The sequence below is a fragment of the Curcuma longa genome, chromosome 11 (genome assembly GCF_044706935.1).
Source record: "Curcuma longa cultivar G26 ecotype Majalengka, Jawa Barat chromosome 11, ITB_CL_G26_1.1, whole genome shotgun sequence".
Lineage (NCBI taxonomy): Eukaryota > Viridiplantae > Streptophyta > Magnoliopsida > Zingiberales > Zingiberaceae > Curcuma > Curcuma longa.
This window is the reverse complement of record NC_133871.1, coordinates 2436903-2455661: the sequence shown is the minus strand read 5'-3', so window position 1 is coordinate 2455661 and position 18759 is coordinate 2436903. Positions and strand designations below refer to the sequence as shown.

Here is an 18759-nt window from a genome sequence, read left to right as displayed (position 1 = left end):
GTTTTCGTTTACTTAAGATGTAAATTAAGTCTGAAAAAATTCAAAGTGGTGTCGCACGAACTTGAACCAAACGGAATGCGAAAGCATTTCATCGTTACATTGACTCTTGATAGTATCAAACCAAAAAACTATGAAATAAAATAACCTAAATGTTATCACCCCATTACATTGAATCTTGATAGTATCATACCAAAAAATATGAATGGCGTCGCCCGGACTCGAACCGGAGACCTTCAGTGTGTTAAACTGACGTGATAACCAACTACACCACGACACCAACTTAATTATTTGAACAAAATTTTTCATCCTTTTAAAAAATATAATTTCCATGCTTTTTTCCTAAGGACCTAATTACCGAATAAGAAAGCATCTCGCTATCCAATTTACACCGATTAATTAAAGAAGTGAGGTGAATTTTGATATGACGTTTTAGCATCACTAATTGTTATCGGGCTCTAGTAGTCACAGTTTACTTTACTTTGATTTGTTCCTTGTCATGCTTGTTTTTGTTTACTTGGATGTAAATTAAGTCTGAAAAAAATTCAAACTGGCTTCGCCCGAACTTGAACCAAACGGAATGCGAAAGCATTTCACCGTTACATTGACTCTTGATAGAATCAAACTAAGAAACTATGAAATCAAATAACCTAAATGGCTTCACCTCGTTAAATTTAATCTTGATAGTATCATACCAAAAAACATGAATGGCGTCGCCCGGACTCGAACCGAAGACCTTCAGTGTGTTAGACTGACGTGATAACCAACTACACCACGACACCAAGTTAATTATTTGAACAAAATTTTTTATCCTTTTAAAAAATACAATTTCCATGCTATTTTTCTAAGGACCTAATTACGGAATAAGAAAGCATCTCACTATCCAACTTACACCGATTAATTAAAGAAGTGAGGTGAATCTTGATATGACGTTTTAGCATCACTAATTGTTATCGGGCTTTAGTTGTCACAATTTACTTTACTTTGATTTTTTCCTTGTCTTGCTTGTTTTTGTTTACTTAAAATGTAAATTAAGTCTGAAAAAATTCAAACTGGCGTCGCCCGAACATGAACCAAACGGAATGCGAAAGCATTTCACCGTTACATTGACTCTTGATAGTATCAAACCAAAAAACTATGAAATAAAATAACCTAAATGGTATCACCCCGTTACATTGAATCTTGATAGTATCATACCAAAAAATATGAATGGCATCGCCAGGACTCGAATCGGAGACCTTCAGTGTGTTAGACTGATGTGATAACCAACTACACCACGACACCAAGTTAATTATTTGAACAAAATGTTTTATCCTATTAAAAAATACAATTTCCATGCTATTTTCTAAGGACCTAATTATGGAATAAGAAAGCATCTCACTATCCAACTTACACCGATTAATTAAAGAAGTGAGGTGAATCTTGATATGACATTTTAGCATCACTAATTGTTATCAAGCTCTAGTAGTCACAATTTACTTTACTTTGATTTGTTCCTTGTCTTGCTTGTTTTTGTTTGCTTAAGATTTAAATTAAGTCTGAAAAAATTCAAACTAGCGTCGCCCGAACTTGAACCAAATGGAATGCGAAAGCATTTCACCGTTACATTGACTCTTGATAGTATCAAACCAAAAATCTATGAAATAAAATAACCAAAATGGCATCACCTCGTTAAATTTAATCTTGATAGTATCATGCCAAAAAACTTGAATGGCATCGCCCAGAACTCGAACCGGAGACCTTCAGTGTGTTAGACTGACGTGATAACCAACTACACCACGACACCAAGTTAATTATTTGAACAAAATTTTTCATCCTTTTAAAAAATACAATTTCCATGCTATTTTCCTAAGGACCTTATTATGGAATAAGAAAGCATCTCACTATCCCAACTTACACCGATTAATTAAAGAAGTGAGGTGAATCTTGATATGACGTTTTAGCATCACTTATTGTTATCGGGCTCTAGTAGTCACAGTTTACTTTACTTTGATTTGTTTCTTGTCTTGCTTGTTTTTGTTCGCTTAAGATTTAAATTAAGTCTGAAAAAATTCAAACTGGCATCACCCCAACTTGAACCGGAATGCGAAAGCATTTCACCGTTACATTGACTCTTGATAGTATCAAACCAAAAAACTATGAAATAAAATAACCTAAATGGTGTCACCTCGTTACATTGAATTTTGATAGTATCATACCAAAAAATATGAATGGCGTCGCCCGAACTCGAACTGAAGACCTTCAATATGTTAGACTGATGTGATAACCAACTACACCACAACACCAAGTTAATTATTTGAACAAAATTTTTCATCTTTTTAAAAAATACAATTTCCATGCTATTTTCCTAAGGACCTAATTACGGAATAAGAAAGCATCTCACTATGCAACTTACACCGATTAATTAAAGAAGGGAGATGAATCTTGATATGACGTTTTAGCATCACTAATTGTTATCGGGCTCTAGTAGTCACAGTTTACTTTACTTTGATTTGTTCCTTGTGTTGCTTGTTTTTGTTTACTTAAGATGTAAATTAAGTCTGAAAAAATTCAAACTGGCATCGCCCGAACTTGAACCAAACGGAATGCGAAAGCATTTCACCGTTACATTGACTCTTGATAGTATCAAACCAAAAAACTATGAAATAAAATAACCTAAATGGCGTCACCCCATTACACTGAATCTTGATAGTATCATACCAAAAACATGAATGGCTCGGACTCGAATCGGAGACCTTCAATGTGTTAGACTAACATGATAACCAACTACACCACGACACCAAGTTAATTATTTGAACAAAATTTTTCATCCATTTAAAAAATACAATTTCCATGCTATTTTCCTAAGGGCCTAATTACGGAATAAGAAAGCATCTGACTATCCAACTTACTCTGATTAATTAAAGAAGTGAGGTGAATCTTGATATGACGTTTTAGAATCACTAATTGTTATCGGTTCAAACTGGCATCGCTCGAACTTGAACCAAAGATCTTTAGTGTGTTAAATTGACATGATAGCCAACTACACCACGACACCAAATTAGTATTTAAACAATATTTTTCAATCTATTGGAAAATGCAGTTCCCATGATATTTTCCTAATATTGTAATTATATGTATGACTGAGTATTCGGTTAAAATCAAACTGAATCGAATTAATCGAGATCGAACCGAACTAAATTTTTCTGAGATAATCGAACCGGTCAAATTTTTAAATAAAAATCAAATAAATCAAACCGATAAAATATTTATTAATTCAATCAAAAATTAAATTAATCCAAATAACTGATATTTTAAATATTATGAAAGATTTATTAATTAAATAATGATTTATAATTTTTATCAATTATTTTTATTTTGATTAATTCAGTTTAACCGAATTAAAAATTTTAAAATAAAAAAAATTAAATTTTTTTAGAAAAATTATAAATTAAAATTTTAAATTTGATCGGTTTAATTGACCTTTTGCTCACTCCTAATAACGTGAATGCAAAAGCATCTCAGGCCAAAAAATTCAAACTTTACTGATGTGATAACCAACTACACCACAATACCACACTTAATATGTGAACAAGATTATTCATTCTATTGAAAAATGTAGTGTCCATGATATTTTCCTGAAGATCTAATTACGGAAAGTATATTATCGTTGCATCGTAGCCTTGAGGGTCAAAATTTATTTTATTTTTTTATATCAGGTATCCAACTTACACTGATTAATCCAAAAAGTGATGTGACTCTTGCAAGAAGTGAGGTGGCTTTTGACGTACTGTGCTTCAGGAGTCACAATTTACTTTATTTTGTTCCTTATCTTACTTGTTAGATTGACCAGATAATCAACTACACCACAACACCTAGTTACTATTTGAACAATATTTTTCATCGTATTGAGAAATATAGTTTCCATGATATTTTCCTGAGAATGTAATTATGTGTAGGGTTGAATATTTGGTTAAAATCAAACCAAACTGAATCAAATTAATTGAAATCGAATCGAATCAAATTTTTCCAAGATAATCAAACTAATCAAATTTTCAAATAAAAATTGAACAACCCAAACTGATAAAATATCAATTAATTCAGTCAAAAACTGAATTAACTGAAAGAATTTATTTTTAAATATTATGAAAGATTTACCAATTAAATAAGGATTTATAAGTTCATTTACTTAGAGCATCCACAATGGATGCGCTCACAAGTTGTTATAACACCCCATTGGTGTTAAACACCATTGTGGAGGGGTGTTATAACACCCCTCTAGTTGAACGCATTCAAACAATTGAAGGCGTTCAATTAAAAGTGGGGTGGGCCAGCCTCCTGGCCCACCCCACGTGTATTTTTTTATTTTTAAATTATATTTATTAAAATGATTAGTTTTAACGACTATTTTAAAATTGAATAAAATTTTATTAATGGTTAGTTTTAACTTTTATTAAAAATTTATAAATTAAAAATTGAATAAAATGGTTAGTTTTTTAATGGTGGGACCCATAAATAATGAGTGTTAATGTTAAAAGGAATGTGGGTGACAGAGATATGTTGTTATAACGAGTATGTGACAGTAGACCCCATGCTTTTTAATGAGGTGGAGGGTGTTAATATTGGGAGTGGGTTGTGGATGCTCTTAGGAATTCAACGATTAATTTTTTTTATTTTGATTAATTTAGTTTATTCAGTTTAACTGAATAAAAAATTTTAAAACTGAAACCAAACTGAATTAACTGATTTTTTAAAGAAAAACTAAAATTCAGAATTAACTAAATCAAATTTTTAAATTCGACCAGTTTAATCGACCTTTTGCTCACTCTTAATTACGTGAATGCGAAAACATCTCACCGTTGCATCATAGCCTTGGGGGTTAAAATTTACTTTATTTTTTTATATCAGATATCCAACTTTCACCGATTAATGCAAGAAGTGAGGTGACTCTTGAAAAGCATTTTAAAGTTTAAGGTTTAGGGTTTAGGAATGAGAAAGCATCTTACTGTTGCATTGTTGCCTTAAAGGCCAAATTTTACTTTATTTTTTTATATTAGGTATTAAGTTTACACCAATTAATCTAAAAAATGAGGTGACTCTTGATGAGGTGACTCTAGTGGTCACAGTTTACTTTACGCTGATGTGATAACCAACTACACCACAACACCATACTTAGTATTCGAACAAAAATTTTCATTCTATTGAGAAATATAGTTTCCATGATATTTCCTGAGGATCTAATTATGTGAATGCGGAATTATTTAATCATTGCGTCATAGCCTGAGAGGTAACTTACACCGATTAATCCATCTTAGCGTGTTAGACGTGATAACCAAGTATACCACAACATCAAGTTAAAATTTTAACAATATTTTTCATCTTATTGAGAAATACAGTTTCCATAATATTTTCCTGTGAATCTAATTATGTGTAGGGCTAAGTATTCAGTTAAAATCGAACCGAACTGAATTGAATTAACTGAAATCAAACCGAACTAAATTTTTTTCAGATAACGAACTGACTAAATTTTTAAATAAAAATTGAACAAATCAAACCGATAAAATCTCAATTAATTTAGTCATTAACTAAAATAATTAATTTTTTTAAAGTATTATGGAAGATTTACCAACTAAATAAGAATTTATAAGTTTATTTACCTAGTAATTTATTAATTTCTTATTTTGATTAATTCGGTTTAACCGAATAAAAAATTTTAAAATTGAAACCAAACTGAATTAATTAATTTTTTTAAAGATCAAAAATAAAAAATAACTGAATCAAAATTTTGAATTTGTTCGGTTGATTTAATTGACCTAAGCATCTTACCATTGTATCGTAGCCTTGGGGGCCCGAATTCGAATAGGAGACTCTGAAACAAAATAAGTTAAATGGGATCATCCGGATTCAAATTAGAGACCTTTAATGTGTTAGACTAACATGATAACCAATTACACCATGACACCATCTTATTATTTGAACAAAATATTTCATCCTATTGAAAAATACAGTTTCTATAATATTTTCTTGAATATGTAATTACGTGAATGTGGAAGCATCTCACTATTGCATCATAGTTTTGAGGGACAAAATTTACATTATTTTTTTTTTATATCAAGTATCTAGCTTATGCCGATTAATCGAAGAAGTGAGGTGGCTCTTGACGAAGTGTATCAACATCACTGATTGTTCAAACGCACTACATGCATATGTTTTAAACATTGATTACCTAGGAAAAATATCATATCCTTACCATTACACCGTGCTCCAGGGGCCACATTTTATTTTACTTTGTTCCTTGTCTTTCATATATTTGTTTGCTTAGGGTTGATCCATACAAACTATCTCAGTAAGATCACTATGAAAAAAAGCATTCTGAATATTAAGTTGACGAATAGACCAATTATGTGTCATAGCAATAGTAAGAACCATGGTTAATTTTAAAAAATAAAAATTAATGAATTATATTTATTAATTTAAGGAATTATTTTATTAATTTAAGGAATTATTTTATTAAAATAAAATCATTAAATTATATTTATTAATTTAATAAATTATTTTTATTAAAATAATTATTTTAAAGAATTATTTTATTAAAATATCTATAAATTTATTTTAAATTTTAAAAAATAAAATTAATAAATTATATTTATTAATTTAAAGAATTATTTTATTAAAATAATTATTTGAATAAATTATTTTATTTAAATATATAAATTTACTTTAAATTAAAAATATAAATAAATTATATTTATTTTTAATATATTATCAATTTATTATCATCATTAATATTAATATTATTAATTTGATTTAATTTATTCTAAAAAAATTGAATCAAACATAATATAGTGAATATTAAACTGATTATATTTTATTCCTTCCAAATAAATAAATTGAACTAAATAATATTAAATTATATTTTATATCTCATAACCTTGGTTATGTGATTATTAGGTAATCACATGACCAAGGTTAGTATATTAGACTAACGTGATAACCAACTACACTATGCTTAGTATTTGAACAAAATTTTTCATCCTATTGAGAAATACAGTTTTCATGATTTTTTTTTTGAAGATGTAATTACATGAATGCAGAAGCATCTCACCGTTGCATTGTAGTCTTAAAGGCCAAAATTTACTTTATTTTTTTATATCAGGTATCTAACTTACACCGATTAATCCAAAAAGTGAGGTGACTCTTAACGTGGCATCTCAGCGTCACTAATTGTTCCAACACGCTACAAGCATGCGTTTTAAATCCTGATTACTTAGGAAAAGTATCATACCTCTTACCATTACACCATGCTCCACGAGTCATAGTTCACTTTACTTTATTCCTTATCTTCCTTGTTTTTGTTTGCTTAGAATGTAAATTAACTCTGAAAAAAACTCAAACTTTACTTTTGCTCCTTAATTACTTGTTTTTGTTTGCTTAAGATGTAAATTAACACTGAAAAAAACTCAAACCAATTTGATTCATTTCGTCTTTATAAGACAAAGTCCATCATTTTGCCTTTTGTCCGGTCCAATCAGACTTTATTTCTGGTCCAATCAGACTTTATTTCTCTCGTTCTTAGAATCCAATTCTCAAAGTCGTTTAAAATCCTTCAGAGAAACTTATAGTGCGTGTGACCCAATAGGTTCCCGGTTATGTTGGTCATCCGTAATTAATCATTAATTGTAGAATGATCATGAATGACACCTAGTAGTGTATCATGATCCTCAATTGACCGAAAAATCAACGATTGATTTCAGAATCATTTTTAAACATTTCAGTAGCTATAATGAAACGTGTCTCATTCCTTTCACTGTCTTATACCTGTTGGGATTGGTTGGTTCGCTAGAGGGGGTGAATAGCATTTTTCAAATTTTCTTTGATTGTTTCTCTGCAAGAGTATTAGCGGAAGTAAAATATAATAGAGAAAACAATAAATCAACGTTAACCCGGTTCGTTTACTTGGTATCCACCTCTGCAGAGGTGACTAATCCAAGGATCCACACGCACGCACACACCCGCTGCACTATGAATCGTCTCTTTCTCGAAAACCTCGAAGGCGGAGAAACCTTTACAACCTTTTCGTTCTCCTCAAAAATGATGTGAAATAATGTTTTGGAGGAGAAGAAGAAAGCAGAGAATCAGAGAACAACAAGTTCTCAAAAGAAGCGCAAAGAGACAAAAGAATGGCAGAATCCTTGATCAGATCTCGAGTAGGCTTCTTTTATAATTCTGCAACATCAGTCAACTGTTGGCAGGGCCAGTCGACTGATGGCTTCAATCGGCAACAAAATCTTGCATTAAAGCGCATTAAATGCTTGTCATCTTTCTCCAACATTCAAATATCAGTCGACTGATCCAAGACCAATCGACTCCAATACTCCAGTTGACTGCACAGTCGACTCCTGTCTTCCTCTGGCTCGACTGATTTTTCTATGTAAGTCTGATTTATGAGCAATCGACTGCTGGCAGGGCCAGTCGACTGGTAAAGCTGAAAAATCTCATTTCAGCTTCTCTTGACCTTGACCTCGGCCTTCAAACACCTCCTATAGTCTCGTGCCTCCCCTGGATGCTCCATCATCCTCGCACTAGCTTGAGATGCTTCCATCAGCTTCGTCATGTCAAGACTTTTCCAAGACCAACCTTGGACTTCTCCTTGCCAAGACTACCCACTTGGACTTTTCTTTTGCCAAGACTTCCCACTTGGACTTTTCCTTTGCCAAGACTTCCCACTTGGACTTTTCTTTTGCCAAGACTACCCACTTGGACTTTTCTTTTGCCAAGACTACCCACTTGGACTTTTCCTTTGCCAAGACTTCCCACTTGGACTTTTCCTTGCCAAGTCTTCAACCTGGACTTTTCTGCAAACTTGCATTAAACATGTTAGATCACAAGTATTGCCTAACTTTAAACACGGTTTAGCCAAATATTGAAACTCAATGCTCTTGGGGCAAAGATTGCACCAATAATACCCACTTAGTTCAGGACATGATCTATGTGTCAACCCCCATTAGGCTGACTATGTCACACCTAGTGCAAACTTACTTTCTTATTTTGTGGATTCAAGTTACTTGTACATATATCCAACAGTGTCATATTCTTGACATGTGATGCTTCGGCTAAAGACTTTCAGTAACAATCCTAACAAACGGTCGTAGGGTATACATCTCCTTTTTCAAGGAGCGGTGAATCCTTTGTAGGCTATCCAAACACCTTCGAGCACTTTAATTTATACCCAATCATCTCAAGTCCACACCTCCTTGGAGATGTTTGCTTAAGTTGTCAAAGTATAAGCCTCCATGACCAAGGTGACTTGAATACCGCAAGTCAAAGAAAACTTGCACTTAAGCTGCACTGAGATCTTCATTGATATATGCATAGAAATATATAAAGTCTCATGGCAGGTCACTCCAATGAACTAGTTATCTTAACTAGTATCCAAGTTTAACTCTTAACATCTAATGTCTTCAGCTAGTAAGAATAGCTGCTTAGTAAACCAAGAAGTTTAAAACGTGCTAGTCTTAACAGAATCGATGACGTCAACGTTCATCAATTCATTGACTATGGATAATTTCAATAGATTCATAATTGCACATGTAGAGATACTCACAAGTTGTGATCCAATCACAAATTCTCTCATGCTATGAATCATATTGTGGGCATTCAGTAAATGAGTTTAAGATCCAATCAAACACATAGAGAATGTGCACTCAAATAGTAAATTTCTATTTATCTAATAAATAGTACAACCATAAAGTAATTGCCTTAGGACATCTCTCAAATATAACAAATATGTCATCCACATATAGGACAAGTATAACAACCTTGCTCCCATTGAACTTGACATATATGCACTAATCAATAGGGTTTTCTCTAAATCTAAATGAGATGACCACTTGATCAAATTTTCGGTACCATTGACGGGACGCCTATTTTAAACCACAAATGGACTTCTTTAATCTACATACTAGGTGCTTTGAATATTTAGACTTAAAGTTCTCCGATTGCACCATATATATAGACTCTTCAATGTCTCCATTGAGAAATGTAGTCTTTATGTTCATCTGATGCAGCTCTAAATAAAAATGAGCTACAAGTAACATGATTATCCTAAGAGAGTCTTTCGTCGACACAAGTGAGAAAATCTCCTTGTAATTAATATCTTCTTTATGAGTGAATCCCTTAGCAACAAGACGAGTCTTATATCTTTCGACATTGCCTCTTGCCACTTACAACAACGGGTTTCATACCTTCGAATAAGTTCCCAAATGCCATTGTCTACCATAGACTTCTACTCTTCTTGTATGACATTAATCCACCTTTTAGGCTATCGTTTGACTTCTTGGAAAGATATAAGATCACTTTCCAATCTAATGTCAAATTCATACTCTTAAAGATAAACATAATCATGAGACATCGTAGATCTCTGCTCCCTCGTAGACCGCCTTAAAGGCACTTGTTCTTGAGGTGGTTGAGATATTTGCTCATCAATATGCAGCAATATCTCATTTGAGTGGAGGGATCCTTCAACTGTATTGGAGATGTCATGGGAATATTTTAATTTACTACTCTTTCTAGATGTGCAATATTCATGAAATGGGGTATGATAACCATACTGCTACTAATTGCACTAGTAGTAAACACAGGAGGATTGATTACGCTTTTCTCAAAAATTATTTCTTTAATTTTATTACTCCTACTGCTCTCAATAAATTTGATATTTCCCATTTCGAAGAAGGATCTGTTAGAGGGATCATAAAATTTATACCCTCTAGATTTTTTAGAGTAACCTATAAAATTGCAGCTCACAGTTTAATTAATATTAAGAACATATATAAATATAAGTATAGATAATAAAATATGCAAATAAAACATATAAATGCACTATTTATGAGATACCAAATACAATATTACATTTTACTTTTTAGATTAAAATATAATTTGTTAGCGGTACTCTCTAATATAACTCAAATTTTAGTTGGCGACATAATGAGCCTTCCTTTGAGTTGACCCATTATACGCATAATTCAACATTTTGTATGAGTTATATATTGATCCATAATTTATATCAACCTTAATCAGCCACACAATATTCCTTCCTTTGGGCCGATATATTTTGTGCATGATCTGAATAAAATAAATTTGTTCTGGTTGTAAGCTACCTTGAATATATATCTACATAAAAATAATTTTTCTTTGGATCAATTACTTTTAACATAGATATACATCTACCAATACAATATGCACTAAACCTATCTAATGTGTTTTCCTTTGAGCTGATATAATATTTTAATTTAGTAATATTTGTGTAGATAGATTTTTCAAGAAGCCCTTAGGAATTTTAACCGAATAAATATGCATTTGATCAGTCTTAAAAGCTTAAAACATTAGATTTATCAATCGATTGATATCATATCACAATCGATTGGTATCATTTAATTGATTATCTCAATCATTATATGCGACTTCAAGATCATCAATCAATCGATTGATGATGAATATTAATCGATTAATATCTCCTTCTCAAATTAAGATATATATATTCAAGAGTACAACGATTCCCCACCTAACAATGCCCCAATTGTTGGAATGCTACGAGTGTAATTATCCTGCAGATTAATCGAATATCTTAATCGTTGCACCGTAGGCCGACAAAAGCATAGTTAATTAAATTAATCATCCACGTGTACTAACTTGGCACCGTTGGCACCCACCAACCACCTCCGATTTCCTAAAATATCGTGCTAAATCAACAATCCGATCACCCGCCACCTTGCACATCGGACGGTCCTCATCGCTCCATGTGCCAACGGCCACGATCCCCATTTCTCTCTATCAAAACACGGAAACGCCGTTGCAGTCAACGGAACTTTTCTACTTCGTTTCCCGTAACGAAATCTCGTTTCCCTTCCTACCACCATCACCTCACGCCTTTTTTTTTTAATGGCGCGCACGGCGCACTTATCCCCTCCCCCAAGTCACTGCCGGAGAAGCGAAGCGCCCTTCAGCTCGATCGAACACCGCGAAGAAGAAGGTCCGGTAGGGTTTGTACATCTACCGTCTTTAAATCGCTTAAAGGTTGCAAAAGTTTGAACGATCTTACTTCAATGATCGAAAACCTCTTCTTTTTTAGCTGGATTTTTGGTTTGTTTTAGTAGACGACCTGACTTCTTGAAGTTTAGCTTATTTTTTTCTTGCTTTTTGTGCGCGCAATTAGTTTAGGATTGATGGCGAACATCGACATCGAGGGGATCTTGAAGGATCTGCCGGACGATGGGCGGGTGCCGAAGACGAAGATAGTGTGCACGCTGGGGCCAGCGTCGAGGTCGGTGCCGATGCTGGAGAAGCTTCTGAAAGCCGGCATGAACGTTGCCAGGTTCAATTTCTCGCACGGGACGCACGAGTACCACCAGGAGACCCTCGACAACCTGCTGATCGCCATGCAGAGCACCCAGATCTTGTGCGCTGTCATGCTCGACACCAAGGTCTGTTCTTGATCCGACGAAAGTTTGCTGCAAATTTGTTCTTTTAGCTGGTTGATTACATTGCAGAATGGATTTAGCCTCTTTTGGATGTTTCTTTGCTAGAGATTTAGAACAAATCGTGCTATTTGGTTTCAACAGATATGTTCTCGCTAAAAAACTCACAGAGTTCAACCTCCCCCAACCTATTTGGCCTTTTCCCCTTCAATATGGAAGCGTTTGGATATCCTATTCTACGATACTTGCTAATTGTACTATTATAATCACCTAAGCAGGGAAGTTGGCCTTATCATATGAAGGTTTGGATGCAACTTGGTGAGTTTGCCTTCAGTAGCCTTTTTGATTCCACTAGATTAATGGCCAAATGAGCACAAAAAAGAGCAGTTTGGCAAATTCCTAAAATCCCCTTCTTGTTTCAAACCCCCTAAAACAAGATTCCTACCATGCCAAGTTAGGAAAGTCCTGGAATGTTGATTGACACAGTCACTACAGGTTTTTCCTCATGCGATCAGAGGTCAATTCACCTCTTTGTTGGTGATATCGTGACAAAATGGAAAACAGTAATGAACCTAAGAGGGCAGACAACAGAGATAGCTCCACCATTTTATACTTTCCTTTCCTTTGTGTTTTGATTTTTAGCTAGTTAAGGTGCCTATACACAGCTACTGCTAGCTTGCATATTTTTGTTTTTTTGGACCATGATAACAATTTGTTGAAAGAAAACATTATGGTAGATATTCTTTTAAGTGTAAGAATGGGAGCCTTGGCGCAACGGTAAAATTGATGTTGTGTGACCTTGTGGTCACGGATTCAAGTTGCAAAAACAACCTCTTGCAATGCAGGGTAAGACTGTGTACAATAGATCTACTGTAATCCAACCTTCCCCGGGACCTATACTAATGGAAGCTTTGTGCACGGACTATCTCTTTTTTTTACGTGCATGGCTCTTATAGAAGACAACCTTGCAATATCAAACTCCTTATGGTGGTCAATGTTCACTGCCAAGTGCATTTTGTATTACTGATGTCTCTACGGTTCCATTATTTTAATACTATTTATCTACAAACTCTGATTTGCAAGCCACCCTTGATGTTGTGAGCTCAGTTGCTTAGGTAGTTGAGGAGCTTATTATGTTCTTTACATCATTCTAGTAGAAGAAAAAAAATTGTAGGTGAATAAGCAAGCATTCAATGGGCACTTGAACATTTTATGTTACTAGCTTCCTAATCATGCCTCTGAAAAAAATGATTTTTCTTAAGGGCTTTGCTAAGTATTTCTTGTTTTGAAATTTTAATCTTGAGAAACAATTAGATGATTATATTTTGTTAGGTGGCAAAAATTATTAGGATTTTACCCAGGTAGTCTCATCAATCTATATATATTATTCATTAATCTTAAATTACAAGCAAGTTCTTAGAATTATATGATATTTACAGTTAGGTCTCCAACATATTTTCAGAATATAGTCGGTTAACGGTTGTTCTATAAGTGCTCATCCTCGTTTATTAGTATCTTCTTTTGTTTTGTACTGTTTATAAGAGAGTTTTCTAGAAAGTCTTTGAAGGATAGCAGAATCCAAGTATAGACCTACCATTCTGGAAGAATATGATTTAGCACTTCCTTTCAGTTGACCTAATTGTTTCGGTAATGTGTTTAATTCAAAATCATTACAAACTAATAAATGTCACACAAATCTCCATGTTGTTCTACCATTAGTTTCATCCTGTATTACAATTAGTGATTGTTTAGTTCCTTATATCATACTTTAATTGCCGAGCTGTTTCAAATATTGTGCTAACATGTTTAAATCCTTTGAAAGGGAGTGTTCCCTTCAGCCATATATCATATTGATAAAGGGTTACTTCCATGGAAGGAGTCATAATTGAAATTCGGAGTGGATGACGATTCTGACAGCTCTGATTACACATAGCACAAATTGTTGGAAGATAAATTTTAGCTGATGACAAGGGTGCAAACATGGTAAACTAAGTATGACGTGCCAATGAAAGTCAAACACTGGAACATTCTTGTTGATTAGTGCAGATTTTCTTTGTTCCTTGAACACTTCTAATCGCCCTTTTCATTCAATGAGCTATGAGCCTATCTATGAGTCCTTTAGTTGATAGCTTTTGTACTACAGCAGACACAGATCGTTCATTTTCTATAGTTGATCGCATAAAAACTACTGTTATTTGTTTCATTTCTTGCCTGTTAGTTTTTCTTTTCTCATTTTGACTGAGGCATGTATTATCATTTTTTCCGGTTTATTTCCATATCTAATATACATGTCAAGTTCAATCATGCAATTTAGCAGAAACTGGAAACTATCCTTTTAACTTTTTCTCTCTTTTTTGTTCCTTGCATATATTATTTATTTAGATTATCAAGTCTATCTGCATTGATGGTCTTTATCGTGTTGACATAGGGCCCTGAGATTCGCACTGGCTTCTTGAAAGATGGCAAACCTATCAAACTCACTGAGGGGCAAGAAATCACAATCACTACTGATTACACCATCAAGGGGGACGAGAAGATGATCTCTATGAGTTACAAAAAGCTTCCTATTGATTTGAAACCTGGGAACATAATATTGTGCTCTGATGGTACCATAACTTTGAGTGTCTTATCATGTGACCCGGAGGCTGGAACTGTGAGATGTCTCTGTCAGAACACAGCAACCCTCGGCGAGAGGAAGAATGTCAATCTTCCAGGTGTTGTGGTTGATCTCCCAACACTAACAGAGAAAGATAAGGAAGATATTATGGAATGGGGTGTTCCAAACAACATCGATATGATTGCAGTATCATTTGTTCGCAAGGGATCAGATCTCGTTAACGTTCGGCAGTTCCTTGGGCCACATGCAAAGCAAATAAAGCTGATGTCAAAGGTTATTTTTTTCATCTGCCACTACATTTGAATTTCCTTTTCAGGTAGTAGTTCAGTACAGGAGAATGTTATAATTTGTATAAAAAATCCTTCACCAATTAGTCGAATTGTTCAACTTATTGATTGCTTGCATCTTTGTATTCAAGCCTTGTTTACTGATTTGATACTAGAAGTTCAAGAGCGCTATTTCAAATTCCGATTGATAGCTTAGAGAATCTATCTGAATCTCTCATGTGTTGTAGTTATTTTTCTAACTGTTGTTGATGAAGAAACTAGCAATTTATGTTTTCTCTCACTATTTGTCTATATAATATATAGGTCGAGAACCAGGAGGGTGTTATAAACTTTGACGAGATCTTGAAGGAGACAGATTCTTTCATGGTTGCGCGAGGTGATCTTGGGATGGAGATACCTGTTGAGAAAATTTTCCTTGCGCAAAAGATGATGATCTACAAATGCAATCTTGTTGGCAAGCCTGTAGTTACTGCCACCCAAATGCTAGAGTCAATGATCAAATCCCCTCGCCCAACCCGTGCTGAGGCTACAGATGTTGCAAATGCCGTTCTAGATGGAACAGACTGTGTCATGCTAAGTGGTGAAAGTGCAGCTGGTGCCTACCCAGAGATGGCGGTGAAGATCATGCGGCGTATATGCATTGAGGCTGAGTCCTCTCTCGATTATGAGGCCATTTTCAAGGAGATGATACGATCTACTCCTCTTCCCATGAGCCCACTGGAGAGTCTAGCATCATCTGCTGTCCAAACTGCAAGCAAGGCCAGGGCCACATTGATTGTGGTCTTGACCCGTGGCGGGACAACAGCTAAGTTGGTGGCTAAATATCGCCCCCGAGTACCAATCCTATCAGTCGTGGTCCCAGTGCTGACCACAGACTCATTCGACTGGTCCGTCAGCGATGAGTCACCTGCCAGGCAAAGCCTTATTTACAGAGGTTTAGTTCCCCTGTTGGCAGAGGGTTCTGCCAAGGCCACTGATTCTGAATCAACAGAGGTGATCCTTCAGGCATCACTCAAGTGTGCAGTGGAGAGGCAGCTCTGCAAACCAGGTGATTCTGTTATTGCAATTCATCGTATCGGCATTGCCTCTGTCGTAAAGATCTGCATTGTGAAGTGATTGGTAAGTTGATGAGATTGGCCAGTGCTTATTTATGCCTTTCCCGGTTTGTTATCTCATGCTTTGTTATGTTAGTTTCAATGCTCTTCCCGAGCGAATCGTCGACAAATTGTATTACATTAGGAGCCGAACTAGAAACAGAGCTCCATTCTTTTGTTAAATTGTTTGTCGTCGTTGTTGTAATATGATTTAAAACCACGTATGTGTTTCCAGCCAGTCATTAGATCAGCAAAAACATGGATTTTGCCTTCAGTTTGCTGACTCTATTTTGAATAAAGATGTTTTATTGCTCTAAATTGCTTGTCCTATTCGTGGCTTATGTGCTTCTACTGTGGGGTTGATATCATTTTTCCTCTATAGATCCTATTGCAGTTTGGTTGTTTTCTTTTGCTGTACTACTTGATAATGAGAATGAACTTATTTAACTGTGATTTTAAATTTTTTTATTTTATAAGAAATAAAAATATTAAAGAGAAAATTAAAATTATATTTGATGTGAAAAGATTCATATGGTTGACTGCATCAAAAAATGGGACGAGAATTGTTATTGGTTGTTGTAGATAAGCTATATATTATTATGTATTCTGCATTAAGTAATTCCCATTCAATTTGGGTTAGTTATTTTTCATTTAGTTTTATATAAAAATCGAAAACTTGATCTGAAAAAAAAAGACAGAGAGTACTTATATCTGTAGAACTCTATCTAAAATCTGAAAATAAAAAACTGCAATTTGATTCAGTTTTTTCTATTCAGACCTTGACTTTAGATTGCTGTTAATGACATATCACATGATCAGATAACACTAATATAAAAATGAATGGATCATTAGTAATTTATTTTAAAATATTAATTATAGTATTTAATTAATTAATGTTGCAAGATTTATATAAAACACAATTAATATAATGCAATATTTTCTTCTGTGAAACCCAAATAATTCATTTCACTCCGTAGCATCTGTATCAGTCACTTTCTTCTGTGAAACAAGGTATGACTTTAGCAAATCTGTCAAGTGTGCTCTGTTTTTTATTGAAATCGTCACTTTCATTTTAATTAACATGGATTAATCTAACCTTGTGTCAGTGTCATTGTAGCCAATCTTAACCTCAAAGGAACATAAAAGAACACATGTACAGGGTTTATATAGACAGCATAACCCTAAGACCATAAATAGAAAAAGACCTATCTACCCTTGCTTCTCACAACACTCCCCCTCAAGTTGAACATATATATCAAACATGTTCAATTTGCTAAGAACAGAATTAAACATAGCTTGAGGTATAGCCTTTGTAAACATATCAGCAAGTTGGTCCTCAGATTTGACATAAGGCAAACATAATTCTCCGGAATCAAGTCTCTCCCGAATAAAGTGGCGATCAATCTCGATGTGTTTAGTCCGATCATGTTGTACTGGATTATTTGCAATATTGATTGCAGCCTTGTTGTCACAATATAGCTTGAGGGGTAATTCTGCTTTTAATCCCATGTCTTCCAACAAAAAACACAACCACAACATTTCTGCAAGACCATGTGCCATGGCTCGATATTCTGCTTCAGCACTGGACCGTGCACAAACATTTTGTTTCTTACTTCTCCAAGTTACCAGGTTTCCTCCCAAAAAAGTGCAATAGCCAGAAGTGGACCTTCTATCATCTCGAGAACCAGCCCAATCTGCATCAGAATAACATTCCACTTTCAGATTACCACCCCCTTTGAACAGCAAGCCTTTTCCAGGACATGACTTCAAGTACCTTAAAATCCTATCAACAGCCTTCATATGGACAGTTTTAGGAGCATGCATGTACTGGCTCACCACACTAACAGCATAGGTGATGTCAGGCCTAGTCATAGACAAATATAATAATTTTCCAACCAACCTTTGATACGTTCCCTTTTCCAGACTTGCAAGATCTTCCCCATTAGAACTAGTAAGATCATGATTTACTTCTATAGGAGTAGATGCTGGTCGACAACCCAACTTCCCTGTCTCCTTGAGTAAATCCAACACATACTTTCTCTGACACATATAAATTCCTTTTTGAGATCGAGCAACTTCAATACCAAGGAAGTACCTCAATAGTCCAAGATCTTTAATTTCAAATTCTGATGTTAACTTAGACTTGAGAGCCTGGATTTCAACTTTATCATCACCTGTAACTATCATGTCATCAACATAAACCAAGAGAATGGTAGTTCTGCCCTCTTTCTTTTTAACAAAAAGTGTATGATCAGCATTTCCTTGTTTAAAGCCAAACAATATCATGGCTTTGCAAAACCTATCAAACCATG

At 34.4% G+C, this 18759-nt stretch overlaps 1 protein-coding gene and 3 non-coding genes across 9 annotated transcripts; 1 reads left to right on the top strand and 3 right to left on the bottom strand.

Moving 5' to 3' along the window:
* Nucleotides 1–203: 203 nt before the first annotated feature.
* Nucleotides 204–277, bottom strand: TRNAV-AAC (transfer RNA valine (anticodon AAC)). The gene has a single exon. It is a non-coding gene; the product is annotated as a tRNA-Val (tRNA).
* Nucleotides 278–705: 428 nt separating this feature from the next.
* TRNAV-AAC (transfer RNA valine (anticodon AAC)) lies at nucleotides 706–779 on the bottom strand. The gene has a single exon. It is a non-coding gene; the product is annotated as a tRNA-Val (tRNA).
* Nucleotides 780–1708: 929 nt separating this feature from the next.
* TRNAV-AAC (transfer RNA valine (anticodon AAC)) lies at nucleotides 1709–1783 on the bottom strand. Its single transcript has one exon. It is a non-coding gene; the product is annotated as a tRNA-Val (tRNA).
* Nucleotides 1784–11931: 10148 nt separating this feature from the next.
* Nucleotides 11932–16765, top strand: LOC141838896 (pyruvate kinase, cytosolic isozyme-like). 6 transcript variants are annotated; one of them, XM_074726512.1, is made up of 4 exons: nucleotides 11932–12009; nucleotides 12188–12455; nucleotides 14878–15339; nucleotides 15657–16765. In XM_074726512.1, exons 2-4 carry the CDS (start codon nucleotides 12198–12200, stop codon nucleotides 16467–16469), a joined length of 1533 nt encoding a protein of 510 aa, XP_074582613.1. In that variant the 5' UTR covers nucleotides 11932–12009; nucleotides 12188–12197; the 3' UTR covers nucleotides 16470–16765. The 6 variants fall into 6 exon arrangements, with proteins under 6 accessions (XP_074582613.1, XP_074582614.1, XP_074582618.1 ...); XM_074726513.1 differs by having other exon boundaries at nucleotides 11933–12009; nucleotides 12193–12455; XM_074726517.1 differs by having other exon boundaries at nucleotides 11962–12004; nucleotides 12193–12455.
* Nucleotides 16766–18759: the final 1994 nt, after the last annotated feature.

What these genes read in the sequence shown, in the direction of transcription:
- LOC141838896 (XM_074726512.1), top strand. Translation starts at nt 12,198, where the DNA reads ATGGCGAACATCGACATCGAGGGGATCTTGAAGGATCTGCCGGACGAT. An exon ending in CTGTCATGCTCGACACCAAG is followed by an intron (nt 12,456 to 14,877) that starts GTCTGTTCTTGA and finishes GTGTTGACATAG; the next exon opens with GGCCCTGAGATTCGCACTGG. An exon ending in AAATAAAGCTGATGTCAAAG is followed by an intron (nt 15,340 to 15,656) that starts GTTATTTTTTTC and finishes TATAATATATAG; the next exon opens with GTCGAGAACCAGGAGGGTGT.